At 45.8% G+C, this 26804-nt stretch overlaps 3 protein-coding genes across 6 annotated transcripts; all 3 read right to left on the minus strand.

Annotated features, from left to right (window-relative positions):
* Nucleotides 1–2383: 2383 nt before the first annotated feature.
* On the minus strand, nucleotides 2384–7036 carry LOC119318209. 4 transcript variants are annotated; one of them, XM_037592733.1, is made up of 7 exons: nucleotides 5645–6496; nucleotides 5437–5520; nucleotides 5002–5343; nucleotides 4834–4908; nucleotides 4472–4751; nucleotides 3849–4036; nucleotides 2384–3769 (listed from the first exon to the last, which is right to left on the minus strand). In XM_037592733.1, the coding sequence occupies exons 1-7, from the start codon at nucleotides 5847–5849 to the stop codon at nucleotides 3708–3710; spliced, it is 1236 nt and encodes a 411-aa protein (XP_037448630.1). In that variant the 5' UTR covers nucleotides 5850–6496; the 3' UTR covers nucleotides 2384–3707. The 4 variants fall into 4 exon arrangements, with proteins under 4 accessions (XP_037448630.1, XP_037448629.1, XP_037448628.1 ...); XM_037592731.1 differs by adding an exon at nucleotides 6503–7036 and having other exon boundaries at nucleotides 2581–3769; nucleotides 3849–4751; nucleotides 5645–6148; XM_037592732.1 differs by having other exon boundaries at nucleotides 3849–4751; nucleotides 5446–5520.
* Nucleotides 7037–9973: 2937 nt separating this feature from the next.
* Nucleotides 9974–13187, minus strand: LOC119318210 (U-box domain-containing protein 52-like). Its single transcript, XM_037592734.1, has 4 exons — nucleotides 12211–13187; nucleotides 11828–12110; nucleotides 10437–11741; nucleotides 9974–10342 (listed from the first exon to the last, which is right to left on the minus strand). Exons 1-4 carry the CDS (start codon nucleotides 12906–12908, stop codon nucleotides 10271–10273), a joined length of 2358 nt encoding a protein of 785 aa, XP_037448631.1. The 5' UTR covers nucleotides 12909–13187; the 3' UTR covers nucleotides 9974–10270.
* Nucleotides 13188–13330: 143 nt separating this feature from the next.
* On the minus strand, nucleotides 13331–17478 carry LOC119318211 (putative lipase C4A8.10). The gene is made up of 10 exons (XM_037592735.1): nucleotides 17042–17478; nucleotides 16883–16950; nucleotides 16300–16370; nucleotides 15923–16174; nucleotides 15143–15306; nucleotides 14996–15051; nucleotides 14616–14668; nucleotides 14403–14520; nucleotides 13996–14093; nucleotides 13331–13715 (listed from the first exon to the last, which is right to left on the minus strand). The coding sequence occupies exons 1-10, from the start codon at nucleotides 17461–17463 to the stop codon at nucleotides 13647–13649; spliced, it is 1371 nt and encodes a 456-aa protein (XP_037448632.1). The 5' UTR covers nucleotides 17464–17478; the 3' UTR covers nucleotides 13331–13646.
* Nucleotides 17479–26804: the final 9326 nt, after the last annotated feature.

Genomic DNA, 26804 nt, shown 5'->3' on the forward strand with positions numbered 1-26804 from the left:
CTATTATTATTTAGTAATCTATGGATGGGGCATATCCCTCCATTGTTGAGTTGGCTTGTAATGACTTTGTAACTCTGATTCTGTATGATTATTCAGAAAAGAAAGGAAACTGCCTTATGCCTACTTCTGTTGACTTAATATTTCTGTTGTATGTTAAAATTGAAAAATGTATGTTTCTTGCATATACTTGTGAAGCCCAATGGCTATCATAAAAAATGATATGTGCTCACTTATGTTGTTGGATTTCTGTTATATGCTAACTGAGGAAGAATGGTAAATCTATAGATTTAAGTACTGTACATGCTAGAATATTACCCCTGTAAACATATCTTTTGGCCTACAATTTTCATAAGGCAAGCTAATGACTGAAACCCTATCTAACATTATTTTTCCTGGATACTATTTACATGAATACAACCATATTAGAAACATCACAATGCAGTACACAACATGTACATGGATTATACCAAAACATCCCTGTAGACAATATTTTTTGTGCTTTTCCCTGATGGATCAATTTCCTTATTTGGCCTTGCAAGTATTCTAGTTGTTTGTCTTGATGTGCCTCTAGACAAAGCAACATAGAGTTGTCCATGAGAAAACACCGGCTCAGGAAGATATATGCCAACATTTGGGATGGTTTGACCCTGGGCTTTGTTGATTGTCATGGCAAAACTAAGCCGAATTGAAAATTGTTTTCTCTTAAACTTGAAGGGGAGAACCTCATCCTCTGAAGGATAGAGAGGAATTCGTGGAAGGAACGGTCGCTTCCCAGCATATTGTCCGCCAATAATTTCTGCATCAATAGCATTATCTTGAAATGCCTTAATAATAAGCCTTGTACCGTTGCATAAACCATTAGAAGGATCAAGATTGCGAATCAAAATAACAGGGCAGTTGATCTTCAATCTGAGAATGTGCGGAGGTAGGCCATTAGGTGTGAGTGAATTTAGGAACTCAGGTTGATAGTGATTATGTGGATCATCAACCACCGAGTCAAAACTGTAATAGACCTTTTCTTCTCCAGGAAATCGCTCAATAAGCATTTCATTTAACTCATCCACATATTCATTCTTTGTGGAAAGAATGGCACGTGCACTAATATAAGATGGCGAGTTTCCATTTTTGTCCATTAAAGGGAAGATATCATCAATTAACTTACCAACAGAGGCCTTTTCATCTGTGTAACCTATAACAATTTCTTCAGGCAGGCGCACGTATTCTTGACCAATTGATTCCTCTGTACCATTACCAATTCTAAGGAGAAAATCAGAGAACCATGGATCAAACAATGCCCTCATATTGCGCCATAGTTTGATATGTCTTATGTCTGGCCAAAGATAAGACTTTTTTAGTGTAGCATCTGTAATTTGTGCTCTAGTGCCATGCCTCACCACCGGAAGAACCTGTCTAAAATCACCTCCAAACACTACTACTTTCCCTCCAAATGGTGATCCACAACCGGTGACATCTTGCAAAGATCTATCAAGTGCTTCCACAGCTTGACGCTTTGTCATAGCAACTTCGTCCCAAATTATTAAAGATGACCTCCGAAGTAATTCTGCAGTTCCACTTTGTTTATTGAAGTTGCACATGCTGTCATCCTGAATATTAATTGGAATTTTGAATTTGGAATGAGCTGTTCTACCGCTAGGCATGATAGATGCAGCAATACCTGAGGTTGCTGTTGCGATAGCTATTAGTCCCATTGACCGCACCTTTGCGAGCAAAGCCTTATAAAGGTATGTTTTCCCTGTACCTCCCGGACCATCTATGAAAAAAACCATACTCTTCTGGTGCAAGACATGAGTCATTATCTCATCAAAAGCAAGTCGCTGCTCACTATTTAGTTTGTCATACAAATCCAAGTGTTCCTGCTCAACCTCAATAGACATCTCATCACATACTTCTCTCCAACTTAAGCTCTCCAAATCATTGCTATCCAATAAGCATGGCAAGTCAAAGTTATTTATGTCCTTCCCCATTGAATATAACAGACTTCTAAGATCTTTAAGCACCATCTGCTCAGTTACTTCAGCGTTTACATTTTCTCTTCAAAAATCATCACACATGGCTTCTAAATGCTTATCCCACAGTTCACGGACATTTGTTACCTCACAGAAAACTAAAATTGTTGCAAAAAGTCTTCTAAGTGCAGAGGGCATTTGAAATGTCGCAGCCTCGCTGAGACAATCAGAAATACTATGATCATCTTCAATGAAACCCCTTCTCTGTGCAGCCTCTCTAAAAGTCGAGAAAATAGTACCTTCAACTGTTCGTAGATCCTCAAATGATTTGGCTCCCCTGACGTGGTTTAGTAGTATCCTCAAGTAATAACGCTCTCCTTCAGTAGGGTGCGCGGACACAAGTCTCCCAATCTGAATTCATTTCTGCTTGCGACGTCTCCAACTTTTGCAACTGCTATCCCACACAAAATATTCCGGAAACTCCTTATACAAGAAATTCCTCACGTAAATGTTAACAGAATTCATTCTAAAATACTCACTAAGCATTGTTTTTGAAGATGATTCTCTGCGTAAAACATTATCCAAATTATCAGAGTCTTCATAATGCACAAGATGCATATTTGGCAAATGGACCTGCAACTGCAAAACTGGAGGTGACATCTCACTTAGATTGAAAGAATAAATCCTCCATATTGCCTCTGGAGGTGATATAAACCTTGCATCCCTATATTCACGAATCTCATCAATAACAACATTATCTCCTCTGGACTCAATGACAAAGGAGGCGCGATCATGACCTTTGTATATGTACTTAAATAAATATTTAACAGCCTTAATGCTCGAGCAAACTTCTATATTGATATGGCAATTGTATCGCATAAGTAGATATGGGTTGTAAGGAACAACCCATCTATTATCCAACACCGCACCCCTAATGCGCACTCGACGACCATCATCCCTCCGTCTATAAATTGGATATGAGTCCTTTCCCTGTAATGTTGTATCTGAGAATGTCCGCGGATAATGGTATCTACAATTTCCATTTTCCATGCAAGCATTCTTACTGTTGAGAACTCCACATGGTCCGTGCATCATGTGCTTAATAACTAAAGCATGTAATACAGGGTATTTGTCTTTATCTGGGATCTCTGCTGATATTATCTCATCATATTGATCTGGATTAGTAATCTTGCAATTTGACTTCAGAATAATTAAGAAGTGTGCATGCGGTAGGCCTCTCTTCTGAAATTCTATTACATGAACATGTGCGACGACTTCACCAAATAATTTTCTCTTGAATAAAAGATCTTTAAGATCCTCCAACTTTGCCTTGAAGACCCGTGCTACCAAATCTGGACGATATTGTGGTGATTGGCCTGGTTCCAACTCTCTAGTTATCTCTTCCCACTGCGGGTTGCAAGTCATTCTAATGAATAAGTCTGGCTTCCCGAACCGCTGGACCAATGCCATTGCATCTAAATACCTTCGACGCATGTCTCTTGGTCCTCCAATAAATTTTGGGGGGAGCACAATACGCTTTCCTGTCATGCATGCACGTGTCTCACCAGCTACAACGCTATCAACCAATCCTTGATATAAATCTGCACGTATGAGAACTTGAGTTGACGGTTGTAAATAGAAAGCCAACCTTATTGATTCAATCTTGATGTACATATCAACAATATACTGTTGAGTTAATCGCCTTCCGAATAGTAAGACGTTGAAATCTCCTTCTCAAATTTATAACTTATAACAATAATATTCTCTTGGTGACACACAAGAACCAGGACTCTTTTCCATCCCTGCGTGCAAGGCAATTTATGGTTAGATAAATGAATCTGAAACAAAGTAATAAAAAAGTATACTTGGCAAAAAACTTGCCTTCTTCATTGAGAGCATTTGTTTGATCATTTCTCGTCCTCCTAGCATGGGGACCAACTTTTGGTAAATTCAAGTTCCATCCAACTTCCCCTTTCGGGAAAAAAAGCGGATATGACAATGGATCATAGCAACCATGATATGCTTTTATGTATTGTGGTTTGTCCGATTTTCCATACACCATGATACTCCTGTCAAAATGACCTCGAGGATTATTTCCCTCGACCCAGATTGCTGCTACTTGTGATGTTGTCGGAGCATTATATACTCTCTGATCTAAGGCAATATCTGTATTGAGCTCAATCATATATTCATCAAGGTTTGGAATAGAACCAAGGTGTCTAAATATTTGTACATAAGGGTTACTTGAAAGTATATTTACTAACTTCCGGATGAGAATTTGGTTTAAGTTAGGCGAGTGAAGAAATCTTTGTTGCAAATCTGCATCCGTGTCATAGAAGTATAACTGTAGATGCTTGGGGCCATCTTCTTTTGGAACCAACTGGTCAATACGGTGATAAATTTGGCCCTGTGCACGAAAGGTGTAAACTCCAGACCTCCTATTGCAGAACCTTTGGTCCAAGATGACACCAAGAGAGGTAAAAGAGAAATGAGAATTGAAGTACCGTATATGATCTTGGAAGTATTTTGCATTTGGATCCTGACTCGTGTACAACTGACGCAAATCGTCAGGAACCACTGGGGTTACTATCTTCACCTTTCCATTCATGCAACAAAAAGTTGGTGTCTCATATTGGAACCTTTTCGCATTACAATGTCTACAGTTGGGCACTCGCTCTAGAAAATGATGACCACTGGGCACATTATGATATATACGATCATATGGGTCTGCTTGTATACATTTTGTAACATGCTTTGGTTCTTGATATGATTCAAAGTCAAGACCTGTATTTTTTTTAAAGTAATAGTTTAGTAAAGTATTACAAATAAATATGAATGATTGAGCAAAGTACCAGTCAATGCTTACCTGGTCCATTATACATAAGACTTTCATCGTCCACTTCATCGCACTCAATGTTGTCTTTGGTATTTGCCAGATAATCTGTTGACAAATTATATCTAGTTGTAAATAGATGAAATACTTGTTATGTGCTGCATATAGATTGAATCATTGTTTTTTTATGACTAAAATTACCATGAACGACAGGAAAATAATCCTGGGGCACATAAATGATGTCTTCATGCAAGTTGTTGGTATTTCTACCAGGATCCCGTGCGGTACTACAACTTTCTTTTTCTGGCCTCTTTCTTTTATTAGGGCCACAAATCTCTTGTACGTGTGTTTCTTCCTGGTCATGTGACAGTTGTGAGTACACATTGGTGCAATGTTGCCGCTTACGCTGACCTACATTTTTCAATTCATATTTTGCAGCTTGTTCTTCCGAGGATATTGATGATAAATATATGCCAGATGGACTGATAGTGAACCGAGTTCCAGCTTTTGGACGGCTTGTCTCAGAACCACCATTTTCTGCCACTGTTTTCAAGGAAAAATAGTCAACGGCAGTGTAATGAAATATAATAAATAAAATTTTACAGTAGATATTTCTTAATTAATTATATATACAACCTTGCTTGCCTTTTGATGAAGACCCTAGCTGAGTAAAAACTGAATCGTGCCTCTCATAGTTTGAAATGGCCATGACTTCCTCTCCTGTAATATAGGTTCAGTTTACCCAATCATTATACATCATATAATAAAAAATAATGAGATAAACGAACATTCAACGGCCATTGATAAAATTTGTAATGCATATTTTATTGATTAGAACAGTCACCTGTCATGTATTGGTTATTATTAGTAGCTCTCAAAATTTTCTGTTGTGGTGCTGGTTGTGTGTTGTTACAACTTGCACGGCACTCATGCCGCATTCTTTTATACTCACGATTCCTTTGCAGATAGGCTTCCCTCTGATATGGAGTCATTTGCAAATACCTATCCCGGTCGTGGTAAAGCTTACGCTGGGAAGAATTCATTTGCATAGCGTTTTTGGTTTCTGCTAAAGGATCATTCTGCTCTGCAACCACAACTACTATTTCCCCACCAAACAAAACAAACAAAAACACACAGTATATCAAGGCAAGCGATCAATAAGGATAATAAGTAGAAGATATCGGTAATAGCAAAATGTACGTTGATTCCCTTTTGGTGAAGTCGTCGAGTGAACATTTGTAATATCTCTGAAAGGAACTCGGCCTTCCATCTATTGGGTTTTACTGGACGGCTAGCGGTTATTACTTTGATTCTTGATTGTTATAAGCCAGGTATTTTCAGCCACAACCTACAGTATATAAGCATTAGACCATTTTTAGCTTGCCAAATCCGAGAAAAATAATTAAAGCATACTCAAATTTGCAAACGGATATGAGACATGAACAGAATGAACATGTGCTTTATGTTCAGAATAGCACTGCCTTTTATAGTCTACCAACAGATAGCTGCTTGGACAAAAGCACAAACACCTTGCGTGCAAGAAAAGCAGAAAAATCAACAGCTACAGTCAGACCAGTGAATATGTATTTCATATAATTGATAGCAAGAAGGATCACTTGCGTAACATTCGCACGCAAAAGAATCATCACAGAATTCCAAAGGAACAGATTAGGATGGGCCACCTAGAGAAGGAATAGCTCACTTGTGGTCAATCCGTCGGTGGCACTATGGTCAGCTAGTTGTAGTAGGATGTCCAGCTCTCATGAACCTGGACTCAACAGGCAGCAAGAAAAATCGAACCAAGACAAAGCTTGCAAGGAGACGATGGCGGAGCTGCAATCTGGATGTTGACGTGATTGGAAGGAACTGGGGGCGTGGACGGTGGGTATGAGCTGACGGAGATCGCGGTGTGTGACGTACACGCTAGAGAAATTTCATACAGAGCATATGGATGTGGTGGTGAAGTGAGCGAGGTTGCGCCTTGGCGGGGAATTGATTTGCTGGAGCCTTGGCGGGAATCAATTTGCTGGAGGCGAGCGTGGGTTGTAGAGTTTTCCAGAAGAGGCGTCTGAGTTCTCAGCCTTTGGCGGGAATAGGTGGGTGGCGAATCCGGGTAATGTGGGCCGTTCGATCTGATAAAGTGGACGACTACAAATGAATCCATTGTGTAATTTGATGGACAAAACATGCAAGAAAAAGGTAGATTCAAAATTCAAAAAATTGTGTACTATAGTAGTAGAGAGATAAAGGTCTGAATTTGACGCCCAGGTTTGCCCCTTGCTCCTCCTACTCGTCTAAATGGTAGTTTTTAGTCAAGGATTAATGAGAAAATGGTAGTTTTTCGTACAAATTCGTAAAGTGATAGTTTGTAGGCACAGTTCCACGAATTGTGGTAGTTTTTTTGTTAAGTACTCCAGCATACTAGCACTTCAGAGTTTCAGAAGACAGGCAGGCGGCTCTGCTTCTCTGAAGTCTGAACGAGAGGACGGGAAATACTCATCTATTCCCTTTTTTGCGCAACAGCACTTGTAACCACGCGGCAAAAATCATGAACAGCAGCAGCAGCAGGGAACTTGTGGAAGAAGCAGTCAGCACAAGCGTCAGGGTCATCTACAGACAGCTGAATCAAGACAACGTAGCAACGTAGTGTAGAGTAGTGCGCACCACGCTTTACACACAGGGTTTACAACGACATCCTACACGCACATCATGATCAATTCGGCAGTGCCAGGTCGGAAATGTGTGGATTGTCATTGCTGCAAGAGGGGGACAAATTTTGTTAACGGTGGAAGCAGTACACCTCTTGTTGATTTTTTTAAGTACATACTTACTGTACCACTAATATATAATGCAGAGGTTCTAGTGTCGCAGTAGTGAAAAAAGGGTTTCAAAAAACCATGGCCATGTATATTATGTAGGTTAAGCACAAAAAATGAGTGGTCGATCAAGTTGGTCTGTCGCGTGTGAACTTTTGTTGAGATGACAGATTTAAAGGAACATATGAAGACAAACAAAGGAAAAATGAATACGATCTAATTGATCTGAAGGTGAAGTTATGCATAACTCTGGAAGACATGTATGCATCTCTGCCATAAGTAAGTGCAAAGATTCATTATTTAAGTAAGCAGATATTGTATTTACAAAAAACTCCTCTTCTGTCCGACGAGAACGACATACTTGATTGGGAACTAGCAATTTGGTGAGCTAAAGGAAATCCCAGTCAATGAATTATTTCAAGCAGTTACAGTTATTATTTGAACATTGTGCAATATATATTGACTCATTTCAGTCCATAAAGCTATGACCATAGTTTGCTAAGAAAATCTAATCTATCCATGGCAGAACCTAACAGATGCGTTTGCAGATCTGCATACTGGCAATCTGGTATTCTTGAATCAAAAGTATGTACGTAACATATACAGTATCATACTAAGGCAATGCATGCGCCATGGCGTGTGCGTACCGGCAAGTATTCCCTCTATTCCTAAATATAAGACTACATATATGTAGTCTATAGTGAAATCTCTAAAAGGTCTTATATTTAGGAACAGAGGGATTTGTACAAGAAATGGCTTTCCTTTACTGTTGTGATGCATGTACAGGTACAACTGCAGTATTCGTACCCAATGCGGTTCATTAGGACATGATAGCAGATACCTGAAAAAGTCATGAAGACTCTTCAGAATGTTTTACTCAACATATAATCTGAACGTGATAGCAGATACAAGTGCTTTTGAGTTTTGACTGTACAACGACATCAACTCTAGGTTGGTTGTACTCAACATATAATTAACAGACCGATCGATGGAGCATTTCATGAACAATTAGAAGTTGAGTTACAAAGTGTTGTGGAAAGTTGTGGACCAAAGTATAATTTCAAAGAATGAGAACCAAGGTAAATAGATGAGGGTATATGTACCTCGTTGGAACACACAACTCCACGAGGCTGGCATACATAAGCAGAGTCACAAGTATCCCAATTGAAGGCAACCTAAGCACATCCAGCGCATGGGCTCAGCCAATTGATCTCTGTGGAATTCCTTCAACCAGATTCCAGTAAGCGTCTCCTCTTGAGAAGGCTCCCTCCAAGTTGGAGCAGTCATGGATACATAGCTTCACCAGGGCTGGGAGCTGCTGCAGGAGTCCCTCCGGTAGTGTCTCTATCCTTGGGCAACGCTCTATGCACAGCTTCTTGAGTGCAGGCACTCCATACATTCCATCTGGAAATGTCATCAGTGCCTCGCACTCAAATACCTCGAGTTTTCTCAAATTTTTTATGTCTCCAAGATTTGCTGGCATGGACATCAGCTTTGGACAAGCAATGATGTGCAATTTCTCAAGACATGCAGGCAGCTTTGGAACCTCCACCAAATTTTCACATTCTACAGTTTGAAGATCCTGGAGTCGAGGAAGTAGGACATTTTTGTCATCAGATACTGTTGATGGAAGTGAGCCGGTTAAGTTGGGACAGCCAAACAAGTCTAGACGTTGAAGACAATTCAAGTTTCTGAATTCCTCTGCTGGCCATTGTACTATATTATTGTTGCCTGAAATCCACATTCTTTCAACAAAACCAAAACAATTCCATATATTTCGTTGTAGTTGGGATAGTTTAGATGAGAAAAGGCGGTCGTAATCTATTATACCCAGCTCCTTGATAAATCTATAAGGTATATATTTCAGCTCCTCTTCAATGCGCTCTACATTTTGAAGGATTTAGGGTAAGTCTGACATGTTGGATCTGATATGTCAGACGCATCTGGGCGGCTCCAAATCTGCCATATGGATGGGCTAGGTTTGAAGGGGTGCCGAACAACCCGAAACATATGGGCTGTGTCCTAATTAGCTAGGAATTGTAAAAAAATATTAAGTAGCAATTCTGGGAGAAGCTGGGGAGGGGGTCAATTCTGGAAGAATTGCTCAAAAGAACTGGCCCTAAGGGTCGGTTGGGATGCGTCATTTCATCCGAACAGTGTCCAGGGGTCCACCCGGACATGTGGAGGGTTTTGGGGTCTGTTGGAGATGCTCTAATCAATCCTTCTGTACTCTCTGAGATTGATTGCAGTATAGTTTCAGACTTCAGAGTGGCAGTCGACTGTTCTTTTCTGAAGGAGTCATGCATGCATGCTGTTAGGTTCGCTGTTTGCGCCACAAGTCCGGTAAGAGAAGCACAGGGCAAGAAACAGTGGTTTAAAACAAGAGCTGGATCAAGAAATCTTCGGTACGTTTTACACACGATTGCTTTCACCAGTATAGTACAGTACATTTTACAAAATTTACAACAAGGAGCGCATGCACGACGGGTGGCTACCGACCGACGACATTAAGAAACCACGACCAAGTACGTATTAGGTACGGGCGAAGAATCACAGTCTGCTTGCAAATGATGAACCTTCGAAACACTCCGCTCTTGGGCCTAATGATCTGAGAACTTGAGAAGCACAGCGCAGCAATCACGACGCGACTTTGCTCAGTTGTAGTTGGGCCTTCTCGTGCTCCCGCCGCCGTACTGCGACCTCGCGAACGGATCGCTCATCGCATCCTGCATGCATGCATGCACATGATTTACCCGTGTCAGTGTGGCGCAACAAGGAGGATGAGAAATGGTGGATGATCGATCGTGCTGGTTTTCTTACGGGCCCCTGCTGCCGTGACTGCGACATGGAGGAGTTGCTCATGTAGGCGGAGCTGGTCATGCCGGTCCGCAGGCCGCCGCCGCCGCCCATCATCGGGTTGCAGAACTGCATGTTGTCCTCGCCGAGCGCGCGCAGCCGGTTGAGCTCCGGGAGCACGCCCGTGGCCAGGTCGGGCCGGTCCTTGCGCCGGAGCTCGCAGCAGCGCAGCGACATCTCCGCGAACCGCCGCGCCTCGTCGACCGGCCAGTCGTGCACCGCCGGGTCGAGCAGGTCGGCGATGGTGCCATGGTCCAGCGCGCGCGCCACGTGGTGCGTCAGCCCCATGGGCGGCCGCGCCGTGATGATCTGCAGCAGCATCACGCCCAGCGAGTAGACGTCCGACTTGACGCCCAGCATCCCCGTCTGCTGGTACTCCGGGTCGATGTAGCAGAAGGTGCCCGCCGCGCTCGTCATGTGGCACTGCGTCACCGTGTCCGCCACCGACGGCGGCACCAGCCGGGCGAGGCCCACGTCGCTGATCTTGCTCACGTAGTTGCGGTCCAGGAGGATGTTGCCCGGCTTCAGGTCGCGGTGGACCAGCGGCTCCGGCTTGGCCTGGTGGAGGAAGAGCAGGGCCGTGGCGATCTCGGCCGCGATGCGGAACCGGTGCTGCCAGGGGAGCACCGGCCCGCCGCCGCCGCGCCGGAAGAGGCAGTCGTCCAGGCTGCCCATGGCCATGTACTCGTACACCAGGCAGCCGTACTCCGGGCAGGCGCCGAGGAGGAGCACCATGTTGGGGTGGCGGATGCAGCTGAGCACCTCCACCTCCTGCTGGAACTGCGCCTTGCCCTGCGCGGCGTCCGGCCGGAGCACCTTGATGGCCACGGGGGTGTGGTCCAGCTGCCCCTTGTACACCGGGCCGTAGCCGCCTTCGCCCACCTTGAGCCCGTCGGCGAAGTGGTCGGTGCCGATCTCGATCTCCTCGATGGTGTACCGGCGGTACCTCGCCGACGAGCCGCCGGCGCCGTCCTTGAGCGCCCTCCTCTCCGCGGCGATCCGCTTCTGGGCCTCCAGCTCCGCCAGGCGCTGCGACGCCTCGGCCGCCTCGATGGCCGCCCGCGCCTTGGCCTTCTCCTGCTCGATGAGCGCCAGCGCCGTCTCCTCCGTCAGCCGGCCGTCCTGCGACCGCTGCTCCTCCTCCTTCCAGCGCTGCAGCTCCGTGGCCTTCTGCTTGGCGGTGAGCGCCTCCTTGCACGCCGTGCTGTACATGTCCATGGTCTGCTTCAGCTCCAGCCGGAGCCGCCGCATCTCCGCCTCCATGTCCTCCTACGTACATCCATGCATGCATTGAGATTTGCAGCAAAGAAAGATTAATGGCAGGCATGCATGTCGATCGTGCATGATGGAGGTACCGCGGGGAGGGAGGAGGAGACGCTGGTATGGGAGTTGGAGGTGCTCTCGCTGCCGAAGGTGTCAAGACCCCACCCCGAGCGCGGCGCCTCGAAGCTGTTGTGCTCGTAGGTGTCCGACCCGGTGGACAGCCGCGGCGGGTACGACGCTCCGCCGCTCCGGTCCACGCTCCGCCGCTGGGTCGGGGCCCCGATGAAGGATATGTCGGACGACTCCGTCTGCGAGAAGTCCGGGAACTTCCTCGCCGATGTCGTCGTCGGGCCCGGGCCCCTCGAGAACGGAGACCTGCCACGTACGTAACCATGATCGATCAAGCCACCTGTCCGTCCGTCCGTCTGTCCATGCATGAACCAGCGAGCGAGCAGAGCACAGAAAGAGAACTTACATGATGAAGTTCTCTTGCGGCTGCAGCGTGGGCGTGACGGTGGAGTCGGCTCGCGTGGCCTGAGGAGGCGTCGGCGCCGCCCACTTCTGCGCGGCCGCGGGCGCCGCGGCCAGCTGCTGCGGCTCGGGCGGCTTGGCGTTGGCGGCACCGCCGCCGCCCTGGATCATGGTGCGGAGCGGCGAGACGGAGGGGGCGGGGCGGATGGCCTGGCGCACGGAGGTGACCTTGCCGCCCTTGTTGACGACGTAGACGCTGGTGAAGTCGGGGGCGGTCTTGCAGACGCTGTTGGGGACGTCGGCCTTGAAGCGGACGAAGCTGCTGCGGGTGTTGGCGCCGAGGACGAGGCGCTCGACGGCGGCGTGGGCGGCGAACTCGACGAGGGACTTGGCGACGTCGTGGTCGTCCAGCACCACGTCCTTGCACTGGATGTCCTTGCGGGTGCAGAAGCAGCGGAAGGGGAGGAAGAGGTCCTTCATCTGCGGGTCCGTCGGCTGCTTGTACCCGGCGGCGTCCTCCACGCCGCCGGAGCTGCCGCGGGTGTTGACGTGGACCAGCACCAGGGACTGGCCCCGGTGCACCAGCGTCTCCGTCGCGTACTTGAGCGCGTTCTGGCTGTTCTTGTCCTTGTCGATGCACACCGCCACCAGCGGGTAGCTGCCCCCGCCGCCGCCGGCGTCGCCGTCGCTGTACTTGCCCATCCCCGCCGCCACGCCCGCCCACGCAGCCAGGTCAGGTCAGATCAGCTTCCTCTCTCGCCTCCCTAATGTCTCTACGCCTACGCTCTCCTGCAATTCTCCCAAGGTTCCTTCATTCGAGCCGTGGAAGATTGCCAAGGGAGGAGCTGTTGGTCAGGAGGGGAGGAGCTGTTTTAGGCAATCTGCTCCTCTTCTCTGACCTCCATTGACTATTATTAAGCATGGCCTTGTTGAGTGCATGTGGTCGGCTCTTACAAAGGGGATGTTTCCCATTTCCAGCTGAGTTTGCGGATGGCCACAGATTCTGCTCATCTCCTCCCTTTCCGGATACAAAGCAGACGTTATCAGCAGACAAGACTCTGTTGGTCTTCAGTAGCTGGACATGCTCTGCAATTGCATACCCAGTAACAGAAGATACCATAACATTTTAGCACCAAGCATTGTCCCAATATACAGATTCCAATGTACAACCCAGATCTCCAGGAGATATAAGCTTCTAATCAGCACTACTTTACACCATTGGGCTAATATTTACAGTATTATGGCCCAACTCAAGTCTACAATAGGAGTGACAATGAATTCAGGAGGTCACATGCTGGTATGTATGCTCCCACATGTATGTTGGCCTGCCAGGAAATCAATTGATAATCTATAACTAGAATGTAGTTATGCCGCCATATAGAAGATGAATTAGTTTTCCAGTAGAATCAATTGAAAATAATAGGTGAGACTGGCCACAGCCTAGACTAGAAAATTGTCTATCATATGGTAGATGACATCTTCTCCCTCCAAGTTCATTGGGGTCCTGACCTGCATGTGGGGGTTGCAGGGTTCAGTCCACAGTTGAACGTTTTAAGGTTCTTGCAATTTAGTGACACTATTTGTAAAGGTAGAATTCAGAAACCATGCACCACTATATATATGATATCTAACAGCAAATGGCGTCCCACATATTCCACAGGTACCAATTAGTTCAAAAGACAACAATTCTGTTGGAACGCAAATGCAACATTAATTAAACCGTCAAACCGAGCGCAACTATCATGAGGGCAATAAGATGTACATAGCTACAGTAAGGCTTGAATCCTACCTGGATATTGTAATGCGCATTGTATTTTAGCCGGCTCTCATGAAAGCATACATCGACCCGTTCCCAGGTCACTTGTGTAAGGCCACGGATCATCTCCTCTGCAATAATAATGTCGAATGTCAAAGTGGAAAACCAGTAGCAGAAAATCTCTACTTTAAAAAGGACAGTATATACAGTGCATGCCATACTCCGAGTCTCTGATCAGTATTTTCGAATTTCTAAGGTTCTGAACCTACTTATGACAGGTGGGTTTTACTGTTTTAGAACCTCTAAAAATCGACAGCTTCTTGGTTTGGAGCTTTATCTAAAGCATTCACTCAAATTTTGCAGGAACTCTATCCCAGCTTTATTAAAAGAACACAGCCAAGCTTAAAACACCACAGCACATAAATTGCAATGATTGTTACCTTCAGGGCTATCCGTGAGTGAAGTGTCTACAGAATCCTCTTGCTGAGTGCCCTCTGAGTTAGCAGTATCGACATGAATAACATGCGGGTACTTCTCATTATTTGCTTCTAACTCAAGCTACAACAAGAGTCAGGGCAGATGGTTAAAATTTTAGGGACATAGAAAGATTGTAATATTTCTTGAAAAATTAAAGAGGTGAAGTTCTCGCTTACTTTCGGTAACTCATGTTGACGACGAATCGACGATGTGCTCCAACCAACTATGTCTTTTTCGAAGTTAAGGGCACTGGCATCAGGAGTTTTGATTCTCAAACAACAAATCAAAAATTGTTACACCCTCCATTTCTATATGCAAGGCCACTTCGTTTTTTGTGTCAAACTTTGACTAATAATTTTGGTCAACAAAATATGGGTTATATGTAATAAAAAAATCATCAGAAAGTTTTTTTTTTCAAATGTGCATTCATAACTCACTTTTTGTTGATAAAATTATTTGTCAAAGTTAGACATAAAAATATGTAGCCTTGTATAAATGGAGGGAGTACAATACATAAATTATATAAAAGGTTTAGTTTGTAACATCTATTGGATACGGTCATATGTTATATTTGCATACGCAACACGGCGCTTAAAAGAGCGCAAAGCTGACCTGCATAATAACAAGGTCATAAGCAAGTGACATTGCAGCAAAACAGGTGGGAAAGTATCAATATCAATTTCTGCAAATCATGAGTTGGTACATGAATTTCCCATCATCGCCGTCTTCAACCATTCGCACGAGAAGTGGAGGCTTCCCATCGTCCCTGTCCGAGAGGAACAAGTGTTTACCCGTTCTCCCAACTATAAGATGTGCAGTTTCTGCAGCGGTTTGTTCCAAAAGTGGAACACCAAAAAGGAAGGGCAGCTGTGGAGAACAAAAATGTCAGATATGAATACCATTTTCTGTCCTTATTAAGACATTTTGTTCCCAATTGAGTTCAGGGACAAACACAAATACACAATGGAACATTAAACTCGGAGTGGCAGAAACTTTTTGGAAGGAGGAAACCATAAAAGATATGTAGCATCAGTCTATGGCAGGGAAATGAACTCTTTTAGTATAAACAATAAGTGGGTATTGTAGGAATTATAAGTGAGCAATGATGCCTTTATTTAGAAAATTAGGCTACTTCGTTCAAGGAAAATAATACTTCTAGCTCCTTACCAAGTGGATCCACACTCACTAGTTCAAGGCTCCAGTTTAATTGGAGCAAGAATGAGATTCAACATGCACTTGTGTTCATGAGCTATTTGTCCATTTTAAATAGCAAGGTGATATGACAAATGCAAGAGTCTTGGACTTGTAGAAATAATATCAGAAGAGCCGATAGAAATGCCAGAAGCAAAATCTAATCACTGCCTAAGTGTTGGAAAGAAGGTATGGTGATTGATAAGTTTACTAGCAAACGTATATTTGGCCTCCCACTGATAGAATGGTATTAGTACCCCAGTACTACGCACAAGATAGCCCTGAATCTTACTTGTTTATTCCACCTGGAGCCCAGGTGTGGTGTAGCTGACGCAATAAAGTTCATTGGTTCTAAGCCAGCTATTTTACCGCCTCTGTACATACTTTCTTGGTCAGAATGCTTCTCCATATTAAGGCATGGCTCTTCGCTTGTTGATTCTTCATAGAGTCTTCCAATTGCATATCTTGAAATCAATCCACCAAGTGAATGAGCAACAACAGAGATTTTCCGCAAATTTCTTTTTCTCTGGACAACTTGGTGTACCTGGATAAAAAAATTCAGCTTGATCTGTTATTTCCATCATTCTGCGTCTCCTTCTAAGTACACCATGCATATTTTAGCAGTGACTAGAACTACTAGAATACTGCCAAAGTCGATAATGATGATACCTCTTCAGCCAGTCTTTCGCCCATTATATCAACTCCATCGTATGTTAACTTTGAATGATTGCACTCACTACCTGCTCAGATAAATTATATAAGACGTGTATCAAGTTCTACCAGAAAGTAGTGTGCATCATGACGCAGACATGTCAACGGTCAATTAATCATATAGCTGACACGGGAAAGGGCAAATTATATTATTATTAAAGGTATTAATCGGAAAGAGATAATTGCAGTTATATCTGCAGTGGCTGGGTGCTCAGTTACGTCCTACCAGTGTAATACTTCTTTCTATATTTTCAAAACAACAATCAAACATTCAGCTGAAGGCAAGTCCTGGAACATCTGAACTCCGAAGTGTTGGTGCATTTGCTGCTGGTCATGCCTTTACAGGTAAACTGAATAGGAAAATTTAGCCATGATTTTACAGTAACACCTACTTACCTTTCTAGCTCCAAACTAAAAAGGTCCAATTCATCCCAAAATTTCGACAAATCAACAGAATTTGAAGTCATATATGTCAATCGTGGTAATGCGCATATCCATAGCAAGCAAATTAAAAGAGCAGCACCACCCAGTATAGACTCACGATGCACATAGACTTTCCCCGGCAGCCTCTTCACGAACTGCTCTGCTGCAAACCTCCAATCCGCCGAACTATTCAAAGCCACAACTCAGTTAATAACTTATTATACAAACTAGTGGCCATCGCGAATAAAATAGAGGCGAGAGGGTATCTTCCACCCACCTTCCGTAGAGGCCGTTAACCATGACGACGAGGTGATCGGCCTCGGCGCCGCCGGCCTCCACCTCCACGCGGTTCCCAGCGTCTCGCCCCTCCTCCTCGGCCTCAATCTCCACCTCCGTGTTCCGGGGCGACGGCCGCGACAGCGCGCGGCGCAGCCGGTCCCCCAAATTCAGCCTCTCGCCTGCCGGCCTCTGCTTGCGGCCGGGCGGCAACCCTAGATCGAGCCGGAGCGCCGGCCACCGGGAGTCGCCGCGGCTGCGGCCGCTGCCCGAGGGCGAGCTCGTGGACTGGCCCATGGAGGAGGCGAGTCGGCGGTGGCGGCGGCGGCGGCGGCAGCGAAGGGGTGGGGAAGGGGGGGTGGGGACGGGGGAGGCCGCGAGGGAGCACGTGGCGTAAGCGCAGAGCCTGGAGGAGGCGGGCATTCTCGGGTTGCTTGAGTTGAGAGGAGTGTGTGGGGCCCGCGCCGGCGGTTCTCGAATCGCGGGGATGACTGTTGCGGACGGAGACGCCTCCCATCGAACGGCTGAGAAGCGCTCTAGGACGCTTGAGTGGTCGACTTCGTTTTTTAGCACCACTCGTCTTGCTGACATGGCTCACTTGTCACCACGAACAGCTGGGACAGAGAACCTCGACCATTGGGACTCAGATTCGAGGAACCAAATGAGCATCAAGACCTTTCATTAACTTCGCTTCGGGAGACTCCCGTGTCGCTCCCCGCAGCAGCCCGGGAGAACCCTATATCGCGGCCGTCGGCCACCTACCCACCCCTCCCTACCTCCCTTGCCGCCGCCGGAGTGCGTCGCCGGGCAAAGCCCGTGCGGCGTCGGCGGCGGCGGGGTCTTCTCCGTCTCGCGAGGTGCACGAGCTGCGCGGGGGCGGCTCGGCCACGGGGATGTGGATCTCGACGAGGCACCGTCGGGTTCCTGGCTGGCGGGCGACGCACTCGTCGACGTGCGCGTAGGGAGGGAGCGTCCTTGTTGCGCCTTGGCGCGCGCGGCCGCCGGCCCACGAGGTGGAGGGGGGAGTGCAGCGGGGTGGCGCGGATCCGGTGCGGCCGCCGGCGCGCGAGGTGGAGGGAGGACTGCAGCAGGGCGGCGCGGATATGGCGTGGCCACCGGAGCGCGAGGTGGAGAAGGGTGTGCAGCGAGTTGGCGCAAATCTGGCGCGGCCGTGCTGAGCCTGTGTGGGGAAGGCCAATGTGCTCGTCAGTTCGCTGGTCGTCCGCAACTGCTAGCTGCGTTTCGCGCCATGATGCGGTTGCGGTTTGCGCTCGGCGGCAGTTGGCGGTGTAGTTGGGTGGCCGCAGTCTGTTCCGGGGCAGGGGGTGCGCTTGTTGTTCTCTGCGCGGGAGAAGTTGTGGGAGATGAATGGCATCCTTGCTCGGTGTTACATCCTCTTGATGGTGGTTCGGTAAGCTCGACGCTGCTTCAGGTGGGAGGACGAGATGGTGGTGACTGGAGGGAGAGGAATGGCCTCGCTGCGGTTGTTGCATCCTTCGTCGGGAGAGGAATAGCCGACAGGCGTTGCATCCTCGAGGAGACAAATGGCGTCGTGTTTGGTTGCATCCTTCTGATGGGAGACGAATGGCGCTGTTGGGGGTTGCATCCTCCGTCCAGTGGGGGCCGCGGATGCTAGGTTGGAAGCACGTCGAGCTTACCGGGGAGGTGCGGTTGGCCGTTGAGGCAGGTGTAGTGGTTAGGTGTGTAGGCTGACCGGATCCTAGGCTCGGACTATGCAGGTGAGACTGCCGGCGAAAGTCATACTCCGGTTGCGGCCGGAGTCGTCGATGGTGGCGCTTTCAGGCATCGCTCCCTCGTTGGAGGCATCGATGTAGCTGCTCTCATCTTGCCTTTCCCGACGTGCTCCGGGGGAAACCCTTGATCTAGTTTAGATCGAACGATGGCGGTGCTATTTAGCGTCGCGTTCTCTCTTGGGAGCATCGTTTTGGAGGTGGATCCGGGCGGAGGGACCCGTGGTTCGTGTGGATGTGTGTGTTGTTTGCCGAAAGGCCCCGTTTGTATGGTTTTTGGGTTCGATTTCCCTTATAAACTGGACCAACTCTTTTTCTCCTGATCAAGGAATTTGGTAGATCTACTACCAACATTCAAAAAAATGAGCATCAAGACCTAGTGGACACACACACACACACAAGGGTCCTGTCTTTAATTGCACCCTCAAAAATGGTTACTAACGACCCGTTCGGCAATCCACCACCTCTTTAAAATCCTAGGATCTGCGAAGCACTTGATTGCTCGCTCCGAGATTTTTAACTACCACTTCATCCGCTTCGGAAGTGGAACCGTGGATCAGAGGGACACCGAACGAGCCCTAATTGCTCATTATATTTCGTTTTTCGTTTAAGCAGTTAAGGCCTAGATAATCAATCTGTCAAACGATTAACATCGGACATTGCCCCCTCTTGCTCAAATTTAAGCAACCACCTCCACTTCTCATTAAAAGATTCCATCATGCCTCGCTCATATACTTCGATGCCTAGCAACACAAAACACCTTCCCGACGACCCATTCGACCTCCTCGATCAACGTTGTGGCCACACCCGTTCACCCGCGTCGAACTTTGGTGTCGGTGCATGATACAGACAATAGTTCTGATAGGGTGTCATGCATAGTTGGAAGTACAGACAGGAGGCCACGAAGCGTTTACCCAAGTTTGGGCCCTCAAGGCGGAGGTAATACCCTACTAGTACTAGATTTGATTAATGGTATATACTCTGGATTATCATAGGTGTATCGAGGCTATGGGATGATCATCAGATGTCTATGGACTAGCCATGGCCGACCCCGAGAGTCCACCTAGATCTCCAGGATCTTCTTGTATTCCAAGTTTGGCGGATTCTTCTAGAGGAGGCTTATCGATGGGGTAAGAAGCCTGGGCCACATCATGCCCTACTGGGCCCCGAGGCCGCCCTGGTGGGCTGACTTCCCGTCACACGGTGTACCTGTGGTATGTGTTACTGCCATTAGCCCTTGAGCTTCTTAAGACCTTGCCTTGCGTCCGGATTGAAGTAGAACCTAGTGCGTCATCTCGGACTGCTTGGCAAGGTCTTGACGGGCTCCCGAGGATTCCTCAAAGGTGAAAATAATTAAGCACCGGCTTGCCCATGGGGTGGAAGAGCGACATAATCTCTAGGACCTAGAGGCCTGATTACTTTTGGTCCGGTTTCAAATGTAGATAGTTTCCCTTTGTCCCTAGCGGTGACCCTGGTCTATCAAATCCACAAGAAGCTTTTGTTGCAGATGGGGCGTTTTCTACAAGCACTTATTAACCAGTAGTTCCAGTTTCGCGTATCCAATACACATAGTTTTAAAAAAGAAACAACAATAAGAAAAAAGGCTAGGGCTTAAGGTTTTACCTATAACCGCATACTTGCGCTTGGGATCTATCTTAGTATTCAACTTGGCTCTAGACACCATTACATATATATAGTCAATGTGTTGTTTATGGGAGGTGCGTCCAAATAACTCCATGACTGACATGCAACCACACCATGGTTCCATTGTCCAACCAAGGCCATTACCATCTCACGGGGTTACCTCGATTATCCAAGACTAATCCAGACCAACGCATTATCGTTTAACGATTACACCATTTATACCTTAGAGAGTTGTTTTCAATTACGTACTAATTTTACCGCCATCGACGTTTGGTAAAAGCATCCGACCCTCTTTGCATTAACATATCCTTGATCGATTCTCAGTCGCGCAGGGCTTTCTAGAGGCAAAGACGGTATGAGGTATGAGCATAGATGTTCGTACGGATGTTCGTACCATATAACGCCGCCACCCCTGGTCGACTAAACCTCGTGTGATCGGATGTTGAAGAGGAAAAATAGAGAAGCCGAAACCACAAACTAAAACCATAATACCTCACCTCCGGAAGGGAACCGAAGGGGGAATCTGTAAGTGCATCTAGTGCCCCTTAGTGATTTTGGTGTATTGAAGACTTATAGGTTAAGGGACTGATGTGTTTGTAAGTGTACACATGTCTATAAGTCTATGAGGAGTTTGATATTTACAGAGAAAGTCGACCCCTAAAAATGAAGTTCTTTGATTAAAAACTTTGGATTTCTGAAGACTTTCTGAAGACTTTGAAAGTGAAGAAATTGGTGTGACCGTGAGGACTTGGTACTCATTCGAGGAACATGAAGCGTGAAGACTTTTATTTTCGTAGTCTCTTTTTCTCTTTCTTGAGTCATAGGAAACACCATACTGTTAAAGGGGGTCGAGGAAATACTAAGGAAAAGTTTCCAAGTGATGCTCAACTCAAAATCCTACACCTACCAATCCCTTCGAGTGAAGCCATTGGAAATCTCATGCAGTACAATCAATTTCTTCAGTGACAGAGACGAAGTTCTTCTGGTCTCTGAGGAATTTGTTCTGGCTGAGGAGTTAGGAATTCGCCAATGCATATTGCCTACAAGTGAGGAACATGATAGCCCCAAGGAATTTGATAGTCAAATTTCTGACCGTTGTTGTGCTACGCGCCACCTGTCCCAAAATATCTTCCCACCTAACGGTCATATCATTGAAGGGCATTTATGTCTTATCATGTCGGGCTGCTCCCCAGGCTATAAATAGCCGCCCCCTACAACCACTAGCTGGTTGGCTGCTTCGAGAGAAACTGACACTTGTCATTTGAGAGCATCCCATCCTCCGAGGACTTTGAGCGAAAATCATCAAGTGAGGAAAACCCAAACCCAAGCACCTACAAACCCAAAGTGATTGAGCATCACTAAAGAGATTGATCCTGCGTGGATCCGACGCTTGTTACCTTTGAAGACTGTGCATCTTCCAGACGGTTAGGCGTCATGATCTAGAGCATCCAAGAGCAAATTGTGGATCACCGAGTGACCGAGTTTGTGAAGGTCTGGAAGTCACCTGAAGACTTACCACGAGTGATTGGGCGAGGTCTGTGTGACCTTAGCTTAAGGGGAATACAGTGTGGACAAAGTGTCCCGGACTGTGTGTTCAGGACTAGGTGTCCGGGACTGTGTGTCCTCAGGTTTGAATACCTAGCCGCCCTAATCAATGTACAACTGTCACAACAGTTGGAACTGGTCTACCAAATCATTGTCTTCACCGAGCTAACTGGTTCCATTTCCTCAACCCTTCCATTTCCTTATTATTGTGTTGTGTGCTTGTTCATATCTGTTTGAAGACTTTGCCTGAAGACTTTCACAATTTCCTTAGTTTAATTTCTTCAGTCAGTTTGTCTTCATCCTGTTTATCCCGCGTTTACGCTTTCTGTACTCTGTTATTGTATTCATTTCATCATGATGATCATGCTTATATTCTGTTATGTTTGCATCTGAGTACTTATTCCGCTGCAAGTAGTTCTTCTCTTAGGAATTTCCTCACCCCAAAATTCCTAAGTGAAGTATTCATAAAAATCGCCTATTCACCCCCCTCTAGTTGACTTAACACACTTTCAATTGGTATCAAAGCAAGATACTCCCTTGTTCTGTGTGATTTTGGTTTAACCGCCTGGAGTTTTAGTTATGTCAACCGCAGGAATGAAGACTGTGGCATGCCCCATCTTTGACGGTCATGATTATCCCAAGTGGAAGGCCATGATGAAGAAGCGCCTCATGGCGATGAATAACAAACTCTGGACCGTCACTGAGATTGGTCTTACTGACCTATGCAAGATGGCGGAGGCTGATGATATTCGCAAGTACACGCTACCCAACTCACGATGAAGGACATCATCTGCTCGGCTTGTCACAAAACTAGTTCAGGAATGTTATGCATCTCTGCCATGCGAAGCTCATCTGGGACCGACTCTTTGAGTCTATGAAGGCCAAAGATCTCACCATGAACCCTAGTTTGAGGACTTCATGGAATCGCGCAAGGCTATGACTTTCATTCCATAATCATCCTCCTCTACACCATGCCTTATGGCAATAGGTGCCAAGGTAACTGAATGCTACTTATCTGAGTCAAGTGATGATGAATCTGGTGATGAATTTGGACCCAGTTATGCCAAACTTGCTTCCCTTGCCACTAAACAACAAAGAGTTTTGGAAAAAAGTTCAAAACATGCTGGATGAGAGTGATGATATGTTGGGTGAAGAAATGAATCAATCGAAAGCTTTGGCTGAAGGTCTTCAGAGACTTCAGACTAAGTTTGATAACCTTCAGAGTCACCATAACACTCTCTTATCTAATCATGAGAAGCTTTCTTATGATTTTCTTCAAAGAAAGCAAGATCTTGAACAGTTAAGAGTGAGTTATGAAGATCTTCAGAAGGAGCATGATTCATTACTTGCTCAACAAATCAGCGCTACTCAGGAATAATTTATTCCTCCATGTTTGAAGTGCATTGAACGTGAATCTGCTAATTCTTCACCTGAATGTTCAAATGCTTCTATTGCTACAAATTCTTCAACTGCCTCTGCTATCACTAATTCCTCATCTGAGGATGCTGCTAGTATCACTGACCATGCAGGGCTGAAGGCATTGTATATGACAGGCATGTACAAAAAGCCTCAAAGGGCATCAGGCTCTTTGTGATGTGCTTAAGAAGCAGATCTTCAACAGGAACCCTAGGAAAGAGGGTATTTCCTTTGAGAGGAAACTCAATGCTGATGGGACTTACTGGAAGCCTGAGCAGTATCCCAAAACCTCATGGGTTGCTGCAAAGGGACCTTCAGTGGATCCATCTACTTTATCTGGCTTTACATGTGAATCTTCATATTCTTCTGATGAATCATTTGGCTCCAACTATAAACTATTCAAAAATCAGAACGGTGAAGTATTTGCTAGATATGTTGGCACTAACTGCAGGAACGGTTCCCCTATGAAGAAAATCTGGGTTCCCAAAAGGTGCCTTAAAAATATTCAGGTGAATGTCATCATGACAACACCTGTGAAGAATAGGAACCCTAGATCAAATTCTTCATATGGATCCAGGTCCTCATACGAACCAAATTCCTCAAAAGGATCAAAGTCCTCATATGAACATCATCGTGCTAACCCTTCTGTTTTGCAGGGAAGATCTATGGATTATGGATATATGCATTATTCTTCAAATCATTATGTTCATAAATCCTCGAAGAATTTCTCTGCTTACTCTTATGCTTACCCTAACCCCTCTTATGTGAAATGAAGTGGAATGGCTTCAATGCCACCGTTCTGTTTTGGAGCTCGCAAAATGATGAACTCCTTGCCACCCCTTCAGATGTGGGTGGTGAAGAAAAAGAACTAATCTCTTATGCAGGGTCAGGTCTCCAGATGAACTTAAACGTCTAAAGAATTTGCTGGAGACCTAAATATGCTTGAAAGGACGCAAGCTAATCATGAAGAAATGAAATCTCATTTCTCACGTCCTCATACTATTTTATCTGTTCTACTGCTTGATGAAATCGATCTAATGAAATTGATATCATATTCTTCACTGATGAAGTATATGAGTTCGTAAGATGCACTAATTCATCTGTAGGATGATCAACCCAAAGCCACTGAGTGGGTCCTCGATAGTGGATGTACAAATCACATGACTGGTAACATGAGCTTATTGATGGACTCTCCTTTATCTCCATCACATCTGAAGCATATCACCTACGCCGACAAAGGCAAAAGCAAGTTATTGGGTCTAGGTAAGGTTGCAATCTCAAAGGATCGACACATGGACAAAGTCATGCTTGTCGTGTCCTTAGGGTTCAACCTCATGTCTGTCTCAATGCTTTGTGATCTTGATATGATTGTTATCTTTGGCAAGTATCGTTGTGTTGTGATCATGGAAGCTGACAATTCCAAAGTCTTCGAAGGCTTTAGGAGAGGAGATTTGTATATTGTTGATTTCTCTACAGGACCACAACCTGCTACACGTCTACTTGCAAAAGCTTCAGAAGGATGGCTATGGCATCGACGACTTGGTCATGCTGGGATGAGGAACTTGCACACGCTTACGAAGAAGAAGCATGTCATTGGCATCGAGGGTGTAAAATTCCTCAAGGACCATTTGTGTGGAGCTTGTGAAGCTGGAAAGATGACCAATGCCAAGCATCCCTCAAAGACCATCATGACTACCACTCGTCCATTTGAATTGCTTCACATGGATCTCTTTGACCCTACTCACTATGCCACGTTTACTAATGCTGCATCTTTATATGGCTTTGTCATTGTTGATGACTATTCTCGTTATAAATGGGTGCATATCATCACTTACAAAACTGAAGTGCAGGAAGTATTCAAACGATTTTCCTCAAGGGCTTCAACCAACTTTGGTGTGAAGATGTATGGCAAGACGACGCTCTTTTGGAAAGATCTGTGGAAGGAGGAAATTCTACAAACATCCCACCCTCATGCTTTTTCATTTTCCATCCATGAAGACCTTTCTGTGGCTGAGGCAATGAATAGTACAAAACTGCATGAAACCTTTCATCTACCTGTCTCGCCGCAAGCGCTTGAAGAAATCCAAGATATGCACTCCCCTCCCCATTGGATATCCCCCTCGACCTCATTACACGATGTATGGCATTACTCGTGGGGATCGGCGTACTACTGGCCAAAGGACTACTATAACAACTACTTCAGGGACGGGGAGTCACACCATGCCTTCCAACATCTGTGGAAATCGTGATGTACTATGAAAATCAAAGTGTTCGGCCGGTTACTCTTCCGTGACAGGCTCAACACACGCAATATGCTCAAAAGGAGGCATTATAACATTTGGGATAATTTTGACTGCATACTATGTGGGCAACACGTCGAGGAAACCATCGACCATATGATCTTCACTTGCCCGTTCAGTCAAAGCTGCTGGGCTAAACTCCACATCGTTTGGACACCTTTTGACAATCGCCTCGATCTTCTACAAACTACAAGAGACTCTTGGCCGAACCCTTTCTTCTTTGAAACATTCCTCACCTCGGCTTGGAGCATTTGGAAAGAGAGAAACAACAAACATTTCAGAGGAGTGGCTCCTATGGTGGAGACCTGGCTGACACGATTCAAAGAGGACCTCCAGCTTCTTCAACATAGAGTTAAAGCATCACGTAGAGCTGCCTTTGTCACTTTTTGTAATTCTATTATATAGCCAATAACTTACACTGTCTTGGAGCTCCCTAGCTGCACACTAGGTGCAAAGGTGCACCTTGTAACTTGGCTGGTTGACATGTCTATGTAAACACCCCATTTATATAGATATATGAAAAAGACAGTAGGGGTTTTCCCCCCTACTGTAAAGTTTCTGAAAAAAAAACTTTGGTGTGAAGATCAAGCACATCAGAAGTGACAACGAAACTGAGTTCAAGAACACTGGTCTTGATGACTATCTTGATGAACTTGGTATTACTCATGAGTTATCTGCTCCTTATACTCCTCAGCAAAATGGCGTCATGGAGCGCAAGAACAGGACTCTTGTTGAGATGGCCCGCACTATGCTTGATGAGTACAAGACGCCTCCTCACTTCTGGCCTGAGGCAATTGATACTGCGTGCCACATCATCAACAGGGTATATCTTCACAAATTCTTCAAGAAGACTGCATATGAACTCCTCACTGACAAGAAACCCAACGTGAGTTATTTCAAAGTCTTCGGTGCTAAATGCTGGATTAGAGATCCTCATCACAGTTCTAAATTTGCACCGAAAGCACATGAAGGTTTTATGCTTGGTTATGGTAAGGAATCGTACACCTACAGAGTCTTCAACACCTATCACAACAAGGTTGTTGAAACTGTAATGTGCGGTTCGGTGAGACTAATGGCTCACAAAGAGGGCACCTGCCTCCTGTGGCAG

Source organism: Triticum dicoccoides, chromosome 6A (assembly GCF_002162155.2).
Source record: "Triticum dicoccoides isolate Atlit2015 ecotype Zavitan chromosome 6A, WEW_v2.0, whole genome shotgun sequence".
Lineage (NCBI taxonomy): Eukaryota > Viridiplantae > Streptophyta > Magnoliopsida > Poales > Poaceae > Triticum > Triticum dicoccoides.

Bases quoted from the DNA above. Each gene is read 5' to 3' on its own strand.
- LOC119318211 (XM_037592735.1), bottom strand. From the start codon at position 17,463: ATGCCCGCCTCCTCCAGGCTCTGCGCTTACGCCACGTGCTCCCTCGCG. The intron at 16,371-16,882 runs GTGAGTCTATAC...TTATCTGAGCAG, and splicing joins GGGGAAAGTCTATGTGCATC to GTAGTGAGTGCAATCATTCA. The intron at 14,094-14,402 runs GTAACAATCATT...TTATTATTGCAG, and splicing joins ACTCACGGATAGCCCTGAAG to AGGAGATGATCCGTGGCCTT.
- LOC119318209 (XM_037592731.1), bottom strand. From the start codon at position 5,849: ATGCAAATGAATTCTTCCCAGCGTAAGCTTTACCACGACCGGGATAGG. The intron at 5,344-5,436 runs GTTGTATATATA...CCTTGAAAACAG, and splicing joins TTCATCAAAAGGCAAGCAAG to TGGCAGAAAATGGTGGTTCT. The intron at 3,770-3,848 runs GCAAGTTTTTTG...CCTTGCACGCAG, and splicing joins AAATGCTCTCAATGAAGAAG to GGATGGAAAAGAGTCCTGGT.
- LOC119318210 (XM_037592734.1), bottom strand. From the start codon at position 12,908: ATGGGCAAGTACAGCGACGGCGACGCCGGCGGCGGCGGGGGCAGCTAC. The intron at 11,742-11,827 runs GTACCTCCATCA...GGATGTACGTAG, and splicing joins TCTCCTCCTCCCTCCCCGCG to GAGGACATGGAGGCGGAGAT. The intron at 10,343-10,436 runs GTAAGAAAACCA...GCATGCATGCAG, and splicing joins AGTCACGGCAGCAGGGGCCC to GATGCGATGAGCGATCCGTT.